The 12,015-nt window shown below is 45.8% G+C and overlaps 1 protein-coding gene across 3 annotated transcripts in view; it reads right to left on the bottom strand.

Moving 5' to 3' along the window:
- KPNA7 (karyopherin subunit alpha 7) overlaps positions 1-11,328 on the bottom strand; it is a 32,798-nt gene extending 21,470 nt beyond the window's left edge. For 2 of the 3 annotated variants that reach the window (XM_073546668.1, XM_073546670.1), the window contains exons 1-6: positions 11,216-11,328; positions 9,304-9,388; positions 7,700-7,837; positions 7,394-7,479; positions 5,481-5,749; positions 4,341-4,423 (exon numbers count right to left, since the gene is read on the bottom strand). In XM_073546668.1, coding sequence (XP_073402769.1) covers positions 4,341-4,423; positions 5,481-5,749; positions 7,394-7,479; positions 7,700-7,837; positions 9,304-9,369 — 642 coding nt within the window. In that variant the 5' untranslated portion in view covers positions 9,370-9,388; positions 11,216-11,328. The remainder of the gene's footprint in view (positions 1-4,340; positions 4,424-5,480; positions 5,750-7,393; positions 7,480-7,699; positions 7,838-9,303; positions 9,389-11,215) is intronic. The other variant, XM_073546669.1, reaches the window with a different exon arrangement.
- Between the last annotated feature and the right edge of the window lie 687 nt (positions 11,329-12,015).

Below are 12,015 nucleotides of genomic sequence, written 5' to 3'. Positions count from 1 at the left end.
AAAAAGACTTGGGTATACTAATAGATCACAGACTGAATATGAGTCAACAGTGTGATGCAGCAGCAAGAAAGGCAAATGCAATTCTAGGATGTATTAACAGAAGCATACAGTCTAGATCACATGAAGTCATTATTTCCCTCTACTCCTCTTTGGTCAGACCTCATATGGAATATTGTGTCCAGTTTTGGGCACCACATTTTAAAAAAGACATCAAACTGGAGCAAGTTCAGAAAAGAGCGACCAGAATGGTGACCGGTCTGAAAACCCTGTCTTATGAGGAAAGGTTGCAGGATTTGGGAATGTTTAGTTTGCAAAAGAGAAGACTGAGAGGAGACTTAATAGCTGTCTACAAATATATAAAGGGCTGTCAAATTGTAGAAGGATCAACTTTATTCTCATTTGCACAAGGAAAGACTAGAAGCAATGGGATGAAACTGAATGGGAGGAGACACAGATTAGATATTAGAAAAAACTTTTTGACAGTTAGAGTGATCAATGAGTGGAACAGGCTGCCACGAGAAGTGGTGAGTTCTCCTTCAATGGAAGTCTTTAAACAGAGGCTGGACAGACATCTGACTGGGATGATTTAGCGAATCCTGCTTTGAGCAGGGGGTTGGACCAGATGGCCCAGGAGGTCCCTTCCAACTCTACGATTCTGCTTATTTCACAATTGACCATTTTTGTTCAAAATAATAAAAAGGTTGAAAACCTCTGCTGTGCATAATAATTTGGAACATGCATTTTGAGAGTTTTATTTTTAAAAATATACTGTTTTCATAGGCAGTTTGTTCAAAAACATTGCAATTATGCTAGAATATTAGATGACTGGAAAACGATGACCAATTCACATAGGTAATTTAGAGAAAATATGATGAAATATTTTTTGCATAATTTGGAACAGTGTAGTTCATGCGATCTCTACACTCTATGAACTCTATGCTTCTTTTAATACATCCTAAAACAATGTTTGCCGCTGCATCACACTGTTGACTCATGTGCAGTCTGATCTATTAGTATACCCAAGTTTTTCACATGCGCCATTGCTTAACTCTATTCCTCCCATTTCTAAGACAGCAGTCTCACATTTTCTTGACTATTCATTTTAAGTCAAGATTGTTTCAGGTAAAAGGAGGTTAAGGCAACAACTATCACTAAGGGCAATTTCACACGTCAGTGGCTCAAGTACATGTAGTGACAATTTTCTCACATACCGGAGACAGACATGTAGACCCATTCTAATGAATGGGTCTATGCAGAGGTCAACGTGTTTTTACGGGCCGTGTGTCAGTGTTCAAAATACGCCGACATGTCTGTTTTACAAGCACACGGCCCGCAGCACATGGAGAACAGTTCACACTGTCCTCAGTGCTCACGGACGGCCGCCAGGAAGAAGTGCTACAGGAAGCGCTGTTCCCGGCGGCTGGTGCTGACCATGGCTGTAATTCTGCTCTCCTGCTCTGTCGGCAGGAGAGAAGAATGAATGAAAACCCGACGTGGTGATACCCTCATTTTCTGAACCAACCAGACAAAACTTACAGCTGGGGTCTGCATCCCTCAGCTGTCAGCTTCAGCCAGGTTGGTTGTGAATAAAGGGGTCCCCACACTTTTTAAATTTAAAAGAGAACGGCGTGGGGTCCCACCTATTTGACAACCGAGGGCCGATATTCTCAGGCTGGTAAGGGGACATTGATCTTGCCCCCCCCCCCCCCAGCCTAAGAACAGCAGCCCCCCAGCTGCCCAGAAAAGAAGAGCTGGGCAAAGCTCCAGATTAGGTGCATCTAATAGATGTGCCTTTTCTGGGCAGTTGGGGGCTGCTGTTCTTAGGGGGGGGGGGGGGGGGCCCCCCCAAGATCAAATGGCCCTTTTACAGCCTGGGAATATCAGCCCTCAGCTTTAGTCAGGTTGGTGTCAAAAAATAGGGGGGACCCCACGTTGGTGTATTTAATTAACAGCATGGGGACCCCCTCTATTCTTCAAAACCAATTTGGCTGAAGCTGACAGCTGAGGGGTGCAGCCACCAGCTGTAAGTTTTGTCTGGTTGGTTCAGAAAATGAGGGGAACCTCATCTCGTTTTTCATTCATTCTTCTCTCCTGCTGGTAGAGCAGAATGTCAGCCGCGGTCAGCACCAGACGCCAGGACAGTGCTTACTGTAGCGCTTTTTCCCCAGCGGAGTCCGTGTGGTCCTGATGCAGCACACGGTTGCCACGCGGTACCAGAATTATCTGGACGTGTGAAACCGCCCTAAAGTGTATAGGGCCAAAACACTACTGCAAAATGTTCTACAAGAAGGGAAAGAAGCAGGTGTAAGACAATTCAGACATAACAGAAGGTAAAGTGCAATCATATAATCCTTTAAAAACAATATGCTTTAATGAAATGAGGTAAAATACACCCCCCTAGTGCAATAAATGCAATCACAGCCTGTAAACATAAATAACCTGCGATAGCCCCTATACTCACCTGCTGTCCCTTCCTGACAGTGGAGGTTGGCACACTAAAAGATGCGATTTGGCGCACCCACTCCACGACGGCTGTCCCAGACTAACACTAGATGGCCCTTATAGACTACAGGTGAGAAAATAAGCAAATAAATGAAAAGATAGTGGTTAATATAATGTACAGGCTAGACATTCAATATAAAAATATAGGCCATTACATGTAAACAATGGAGAGCCCTCTTGTACTACCAATAGATAGCAGCAAACTTGTCTCTTTAGGCATTAGTATACCATAAAAATGCAGATACCGTTCACTTAATGTATTGTAAGGTAGCGCTTGTTATTAATGTTGGGGACACTCGCTTGGCAGCCGATTAACCAGGCCCGACACAGGTTTTTCAACATAAACAGTCCATGCGGTTTATTAATCAGCATAAACCATATACTGCAACAGGCTTATATCCAGCAACAGAAAGTTCATGATAGAGCTCTGCTCTCAGACCTGTGGTCACACAGGTTGTGTAATGTCCAGCAATCAGGCTCTATAGCCAGTTATTTTTAACCCTATCCGGGGTTACCTCTTAGCTGCTTCTCATTCAGGACATCTGTTCCCTCCTGGGGACAGTCCCACACACACAGGCCAATATACAAAGTCCTCCCCGGGTCAGCAGCCACGGCACGTGCTCTTCAGGAAGTCAGCACCTCTTCCAGCATGTTAGCCTTCTGGGACCTTCCACACAGACCAATCAGATCCAGGCACTCTCATGTGACCTACCCTGGTCACCTTATATGGTCTGTAGCCACGCCCACCAGATCACATGGCTATGACCTCATTGCAGGTCCTATTTCAGACACCCAGCCATACACATATATAGGGGCCTACTATGGGTGTTTAGACACACCCCTGGGTGGGTTTGTAGGTGACGGTTCCCACCCATCTCACCAGCCACCAGGAAGCTCTCCCTGATACACTAACAAAAACCTCAGCTGTACCTCTGCTGATCACACGTTCAAGCTTCCATCCCAGGGCCACCCACCCTGGGATATACAACTCATTTACCATCCTATATCCATTACCACAATGGATATGCCTGTGTGCATGACCCATACAATGACCCCTAGCAGTCACAGCACCACAGTATTCTCAGATAAAGCCAAAGCAATCTCTGCAATAGATCAGACAAGTCGATACACGTGGTAAAAAAAGCATGGTTCAATCAAGGAACACCAGAATTTTGTCCATATTGGTTCCCATAGAAGGCCATGAATAATATCAGTTGCCAGAGACTAGGGTTAGTCTGGGACAGCTGTCGCGGAGTGGGCGTGCCAAACAATCGTATCTTTTATGGTGCCATCCTCCACTGTCAGGAAGTGACAGCAGGCGAGTATAGGGCTATCACAGGTTATTTATGTTTACTGGTTGTGATTTATTGCACTAGAGGGTGTATTTTACCTCAATTCATTAAAGTATATTGAATGGATTTTATGTTCGCACTTTTGATATTTTTTTTCCCCCACTGGTCCTTTGGACATTTTTGTGAACAGAAGGTAAACAAATGGGATAATGAGCAGAATTTAACCTATAAGTATATTTAAAGATAAAACCTGGTACATTAACAATGAATTACCACATGTTCTACATCAGGTGAAGTAAAATATTTTTATGTATCCCTCATAAAATGTAGTTTAAAACTGCTCACACTGTTAGAAGTTCAGTGGGTGGCCCAAATAACTAATGAGACTTTGTTCTAGGGTGCATTAATGATAACAGCCAGTTGTCAGTGGATCAGGACCATCCATGGACCCAAGCACTAACCACCCTCTCAGCTGCATTATTGCAACAAGTCCCTGCTAAAAAAAAAAAAAATAAAAAAAAAAAAAGATAACAGAGGGGGGCATACCGGGGTCTGTGGTGTAACCAAGGCTAGAAGTGGTGGAATCACATCACACGTGATCAGCGAGTCTCTGTACAGTGGACCATCACCTAGAGAGAAGTACAGTTATGTAAAGCAAGTCCTTGCAGAATAAGAGTCCATTTAACTAAAGTGCTTTATTGCATAAAGTGATGAATTTATGGGACCCAGAGGGCTCTGAAACCCACATTTAGGCTTTGACTATCCAGCAGCTTGCACAAAACAAGATTAAGATGGCCTACACACGTTGTAAGTTACAACTAACGCTAGTGACCATAATTGAAGACTCAACCCTGCTAGATTTTTTTTTTTCTACCTACCAACTCATATTTGGCCGAGGATACACATCTGCTGCAGTCAGCATTTTACCATTGACCTAGCTACAACATTTTTTTCCCCCAGGATTAGACCATGACAGTTTCCCAGAACTGGGAAGTATCAGCCCAGAGGTTCTAGGTCATGGCAGCTTATCCCCAGTCTCTTCAGTGGAGCTCATTTGCAATATCAAATACAGACAGACACAGAGAATAGGTTTTTGATCCTAAATCAAAGCTTAAAATTAGCTCTTCTACATATTGCATTGAGGAGCAGAGCCAGGTACACTATGCTAGCAAGCAATGATAAGCATTGGTGATGTGTCAGGCTATGTGCACAAGTAGTCTTAGGTCCTGCAGATTTTTCCTGCGCGGATTTGGAAATATCTGCAGGTAATTTCTCAGGTCAAAAGACCTGTGGTTTACCTGCAGATTAGCCTGCGGTTTCACGCCTCTACAATAGAGAAGGTGTGAAACTGCAGCGGAATCCGCACAAAGAATTGACATGCTGCGGATTTGAACCTGCAGCAAATCCGTGCAGAAAAATCCACAGCATATGCACAACGTTTTTCAGTTTACCATTGAAAACAAAGGTACTGTACAACACACCTAAATCTGCTGCAGACCCGCCGAGCCTGAAATGCTGCGAATCCACACCGTGTGCACATAGCCTAAGGTTACCTTCCCAATAGACAGCAATCTGTCACTATTTGTCCCTTCATGGCTGCACACTATAGCAGTACTCATTACAAAAACTAAGTTAGGCCACTGCATTGTCCCATCAGACGTTAGGCATTGGTTCTCCACGTCTTACCAGCAATGTTTCCTAAAGCCCAGACTGCCTGCTCACTAATTTGCATGTGTGGGGAGGATATCAAAGCTATGAAAGCCGGAACGGCTCCTCCATCAACCACCGCTTTTGTTTGTTCAGAGGTGCCAGAAGCAATATTTGTGAGGGCCCAAGCAGCTTCAAACTGCAACGTGCTGTTATCATGGTAGCCCAAAAAATCCACCAGCTTTGGGATTAGTCCAGCGTCAATAATGTCATTTAGTGGAGGATTCCTCTCCCGAGACAGCATTTTCCTGCAACAGCAAGTAAAGAAGTCAAACAATTGCCCATTAGGCCACAGTGACGTTGGCTGCGAGATGTCTTGTGCAATTAAGGTTTGCTAGAAGTCCCTGCTACATCGCGGCACAAAACAAGCAAATTGTGACCTGAGGGTACTGCAACAAGCAAATTACAAAAATATACAGTGAGGTTGGACTAGTGCCTTGGTTGTTGGTCACAGATGCAGTACCCTAAGGGGTCGCTCACAGGAGTAAATAATGCAGACTAGTGCAATCCAGAGGGAGCTCACATCTGCAATAATTGTCTCGTGCCAATTTAGAGTGCAGTGCAATTCCTGTGGACACCGGGCAAGAGAGAGGTAACTTTCTCCTGGATGTGCTGGAAGGTGGGTGGAGTTGAGATCCATATAAAAGGTTGGGAAGGTTTAGAATTACAGATCAGTCTGAAGTCAGTCTGAGGGGAGTCTGGACAGTCAGGAGAGTCTGAGGACAGGTCCGAGGGGGAAGGAGATCCCTAGAAGAGGGAGAGAAGGAGTGCTGCAGCTGCCTCAGTGATCTGAGCCAGCTGACACGGGAAATGAACAAGAGAGAGAGAGAAAGATGTAGAACTGCAACCTAAGGTTCCATAGGAAAGAGACAAGTACAGAATGAAGGAGTAGAGAGAAGAGAGGAGTTGTGGGTTGGAAGAGGAGCCCTGCCTATAGGTTCTCAGCGCAAGGCTGGGGCCCGGTCCCTGAGGTTGTATGGACACTTGTGGTTCTGCAGCAGACACCGGTGGAGTAGTTGGCTGTAAATGCACTACTCCCAACTTAGACTCGTGGCACAACAGCAACTGAATAGAGAGCCAAGACTCCGGAGAAAGGAGTCCCCGAAGAAAGGAGTCCCCGAGAGAGGCTACAGCTGTCTGCCATACGAGTAGAATTGCTAGGAACATCTGACAGGAGGAACTTCAGAGAACCACGGTACTGGAAAGCTTCACACTAAAAGGCACATTGGTGGAGTTGTTCAGGAAAGGTACATGTTGGCGGAGGTTGGCGAGGAGAGCCCTGACTTGACCGGGAGGTTGGCTGAGTCTCTGCCCCAGAGGACATGGCATGGAAGCGGGCACCAGTGTGTACCACGAACTGTGAGTAAAGCGTTGAAACTGCAAGCCCTGGTGTCCTCCATTCATTTGCGCACTAACATCTTCAGCACCGCTACACCTGGGTACCAATCCCCTCACCGCTTGTGACTCTCCTCTAATCTTACATCCACACTGCCCTGGGACTACAGCTCCACCTGTGGAAAGCTACACCATCTCATCAGTCCCAGTGGATCTGCATGCAGCGTTGGCTTAACATCTTATTTGCCAAACACCACAGGTGGTGTCACAAACTGGTCACAAACTAGGTCACAAACCACCATTGATTTGGGCGCCCAGGGCCACAGACCGGGTCACCGCCGCGACACATCCCCCTGACACCGGCCCGTTACCGAGTACCCCGCTGCCCTGGGAGGGCGACCCAGCTGCAATACAACTCTATACATTTGTATCGTGCCGTGATGTAGCAGCAGCACAAAGCATACCCAAGTCGTGCACCAAGTGTCTCCTTACACTGAACTGCCATGTGTGAGGGTTATGGAGCGTGACCCCCTTACTCTATGCCAAGGCCCAGTTACCTTGCAGACTGTGTGCACTTCAGCTCAAGGTCATGGTTTCCAGAATGAATTCCTTTAACTATGTCATCCAAGGAAAGAGGGGTTATCTAATGGGGAAAAACAAAGACAAAACGAGGCCCATCAGAGTGTGTGTTTATGTAAAAATGGTCATGTGAATTACCACATTAACTTGCATTGATCAGGATGCTGTCCACTTTGCACACTGACAGATCACATGCTCACCGGAATGAGCCCTATGGCAGATGAGAAGCTTTTTGCCAATATAGTACAATATATGCTATTATTAGAGGTAGTAGAGGTTCCTACCACCTGTTGACTTTTCTGTTCAGGAGAGAGTTCCCCATCTTCAGGAAATGAAGTCACGTTTCGTCTCTTAAGGATCTGGTCGTCTTTCTTTGCCTTCCTGAGCTCCACACTGACTTCAGCTCTTCGACGTCTTAGCTCCTACAATAAAACGCCAGGTTATCAAAATTACCAGTTTGCTGTCGAGTCATTACCAATAGACAGTGGCTAGTTGGAAAACTCATGTGACGTCACATCTCCAGCCAAAAAAAAATAAAAACCCTCCCTACCTAATGAGCCATAAGCTAGCTCTACCACCACCGTACTTTTCCAAGGTGACAAACCGTATGCCAGGATAACAGCACCAATGAATAATCTGGTACATGCGATTACTGTATCTTAGAACAGGGAGAGGGGGAATACAATGATCAGCGATAGTGACGGTCACACAGGCAACAAACATCTGGTAAGACCACTTGATGCCTTTACCAATTTAATAAGCTCGTTACTACATGTGAACTAGAAGCAGCAGAGGGTTTTCATGTTAACATTTACAGGCATTTTTTGACCACTTGGTCAGAGGAGGAAGTAGTTTCAGCTCTAAGGCTGGGGTCACACTAACCGACGCAAAATACGGTCAGTATTTTACATGCGTAATATGGATGAATAGCCCCTAAACAGTGCTCCGTATGTCATCCGTAATCAAGGTGTGGTCGCGTATTTTGCGCATGTAAGCATCTGTATGGCGAGATTTTCTCGCAGGCTTGCAAAATGGACATATAATGGAGCCCTATGACAGGGTTTATAACAGAAACCAAAGAATAGATAGACACATAGAATGTATGTATGTATCCTTTCTTTATTAAACCTGTCAGTGTGAGTTTACTGTATAGCGCACTGAATTGCCAGCTTTGCTAAAAGACACCGGGTGCGTATTTCTCGCAGGTCACACGTGTGGTCCGTGTGTAAACCGTATTTTTTGCGCACCCATAGACTTGTATTGGCGTACTACGGCCGTAGTATGCTGACAATCGCAGCACGCTGCGAATGGCACGGACCGTAGAATACGGATGAGAAATATATGGCTGGTGCGAGGGACCCCATAGAGAATCATTGGTCCGTGTCTAATGCGGGCTTTTAGCGCCTCTCACTCGGCCGTATTCCTCGCCAGTGTGACCCCGGCCTAAAGGCTACACAACCAAATACCCATGAAGACACCCTTCCATTGATAACACTCCAGTATGATTGTTCTTCCAGCAACCGACTAAGGCTATGTGCACACGGTGTGGATTCTGCTGAGGAACCACAGCAGATTTGGCAGAACTGCATGTTATGTACAATACCTTTATAGCCTATGAAAAACAATCTGCAGTGCACATGCGGCTTTTTTACGCAGAATTGCTGCGGATTGAAAAATGTAGCATGTCACTTTTGTGCGGTTGTTGCAGTTTTCCACCTGCTCCATTCTAGAAATCCGCATGTGGAAAACTGCACAAAAAATGCAGTAAATCTGCACACAAAAAAATGCAGGTCATTTTACCTGCAGATTTAGTAAAATCTGCGCAGAAAATTCCACAGCAGAATGCGCACATAGTCTGAGTGTGACAGGATAGACACTGAAAACTCACCGCTGCATCTTTACCCTTGTTCTTAAATTTCTTCATACGATCATCAGCGTCATTTGTAGGCGACATCTTTTATTAGTGACCTGTACTATAGAAGAGAAGTATATATTACACACTATTCTAATGTAGAGATCTGCAGCAATGACTTATCCTGCCTAAACTGGGCATCCTAAATCTGAGCCTGGCTGCAGAATTGCAACCAGGTATTCAAACTTTTTTTGTAATGAGAACTTTTTCAGGAAAATGGTTCGATCTATCTGGGAGGAACACTGCTGGAGATGAGACTAGTCTGAGGCTATTCTTATGTAGTAAAACATGTTTTGCTGAGTTTAGCAGTTGCTGGGTTTTCCCCCTAGTTTTTTGCTATTCTTCTAGGTCTCTCCTTGGCTCTAAGTCAGTGTTTTTCACCTCCAGTCCTTGAGCTACTAACAGGTCATGGTTTCAGGATTTCCTTAGTATTGCATAGGTGACGGAATTAATGCTTGAGCAGGTGATAAAACTCATCACCTCCGCAATACTAAGGATATCCTGAAAACCTGACCTGTTAGTTGGCCTTGAGGATAGGAGGTGAGAAACATTCCTCTAAGGCCTCTTTCACACATCAGTTTTTTGCCATCAGGCGCGATCCGGCTTTTTTTGTAAAACCGGATCCGGCTAAATGCAATACTGGATCCAGTTTTTCCCCATTGACTTGCATTAGCGCCGGATGGCATTGCGTTTCATCCGTTTTTTGCCAGATCCGGCTACTTGTCTCATTCCGGCGTCTGGAAAAAACGGATACTGTAATTTTTTTTGTCTCCGGCGAAAAAGCCGGAAGCGCCGGATCCGACGCTTCCAGCTTTTTGCCACAATGAAAGTCTATGGGCGCCAGATCCAGCCACCGGATTTTTTTTTTTTAATTCTGTGCATGCTCAGATCCAATTGGCCGGCCCCCAGGAAACAGATCTAACCTGCTAGACGGATCCGGCAGAAAAACAGATCCGTTTCTACAGTTCTCCAAAATTTATGCCGGATCCGTTTTTTCTAAAAATAGCCGGATCCTGCCTGACGGCAAAAAACTGGTGTGTGAAAGTAGCCTTAGGGTGTGTGCACACGTTGCGGATTCTGTTGCAGTGTACAGTAGCATTAAAGTGAAGGCAAAAGGAAAAAAGGCTGTGCACATGCTGTGGATTATTCCACAGATTTGCTGCGGATTCAAATCTGCAGCATGTCACAACTTTTGTGTAGATCTGCAGCGTTTTGACACCTGCTCCATTATAGGAATCTTCAGGTGAAATCCGCAGAAAGTCTGCACTAAATCCACAGGTCATATTACCTGCAGATTTGGCAAAATCTGTGCAGAAAATGTCACAGCAGAATCCACAACAAGTGCACATAGCCTTAGTCATGCTGCCTGCGGTTTATTCAGCAGGAGTCAGATGACCAGTTTCCTTGAACCATACAGTAGTTCTTCTATAAAGAATAAGTTAGTAATACCAATGGAAACTTGGCCCTATACAGACAGGGACCCTATAAAAGGGCCAGAGTTGTGACATGAAGTACACCAATGGCACATAATGGAGCCCTGTGATCTGCTTGCTTTGCATTTTGTGTATAAGGCCTAAAGCTTGCACAATAGATATATCTTAAGACCTATAAAAATTAGTATGAACAGTCACTATGTTGTATGATAAATTACAATTACTAAGCAGGCAGTCAGACTATAAAATAGCCATACAAGTAGCACCAGCCATCAGGTCATACTTTACATATATAGGGAAATAAGAGACCTCATTCATAGACCAAGCTGTCTTACATCATGATTCACTGTGTGAAGTCAGAATAAAGACATCTCCTAGCTATCCAGATATGACATAGCTTGAAGAACATTTGCACAAGCCTCTCACATCACCCAGACCTAGCCTACACACCTTACCTGCACAGCCCAATCCTCCTGCACAGGCACCTGGGCCTCCACCTTATAAACCAGCAGGGTGTGGTGATTGCTCCATGAAGTACATCAGCTGCCAAAGGGAAAAGCTGTCATGTAAGGCTGGTTTCACATTAGCGCTTTTTAAGCGCACGCACGGCCGGGGGTAGCTCCGCCCCCGAGCCGGCTCTCTGCCCGGCGTGCCCGCCCCTTGCTTGTAGCGCCGCCTCCTAGCGCACAGCGGCGCCTGCGATCGGCGCACCCTATCTTTAGCATAGGGTGCGCAGATCGTGCGCAGGCCGTGCGCTAGTTGCGCTTTGACCTGCGCTGCGCACTTTTGACGGTGCGCCGTGCGCGCCAAAATCCGAAAAGTTCGATTTTTTCGATTTTTTCGATTTAGAGTTCGATTTTGGCGCGCACGGCGCACCGTCAAAAGTGCGCAGCGCAGGTCAAAGCGCAACTAGCGCACGGCCTGCGCACGATCTGCGCACCCTATGCTAAAGATAGGGTGCGCCGATCGCAGGCGCTGCTGTGCGCTAGGAGGCGGCGCTACAAGCAAGGGGCGGGCACGCCGGACAGAGAGCCGGCTCGGGGGCGGAGCTACCCCCGGCCGTGCGTGCGCTTAAAAAACGCTAATGTGAAACCAGCCTCATGTGTTATACCAGGGCTCCGCCATAGCGATACATCGTACAGCATTCTCCCCGGGCTTCATTCCCGCAGCCTTCACGTGCTTCCTATATACAGTCTTGCCTTGCATGTTTTCTAATAACTGCAAATCATGTGATTTTTCACCTTTATGTTTTAAA

This window comes from Dendrobates tinctorius, unplaced genomic scaffold (assembly GCF_039654945.1).
Source record: "Dendrobates tinctorius isolate UK_male_01 unplaced genomic scaffold, ASM3965494v1 ptg000150l, whole genome shotgun sequence".
NCBI lineage: Eukaryota > Metazoa > Chordata > Amphibia > Anura > Dendrobatidae > Dendrobates > Dendrobates tinctorius.
This window is presented reverse-complemented; position numbering and strand designations above follow the sequence as displayed.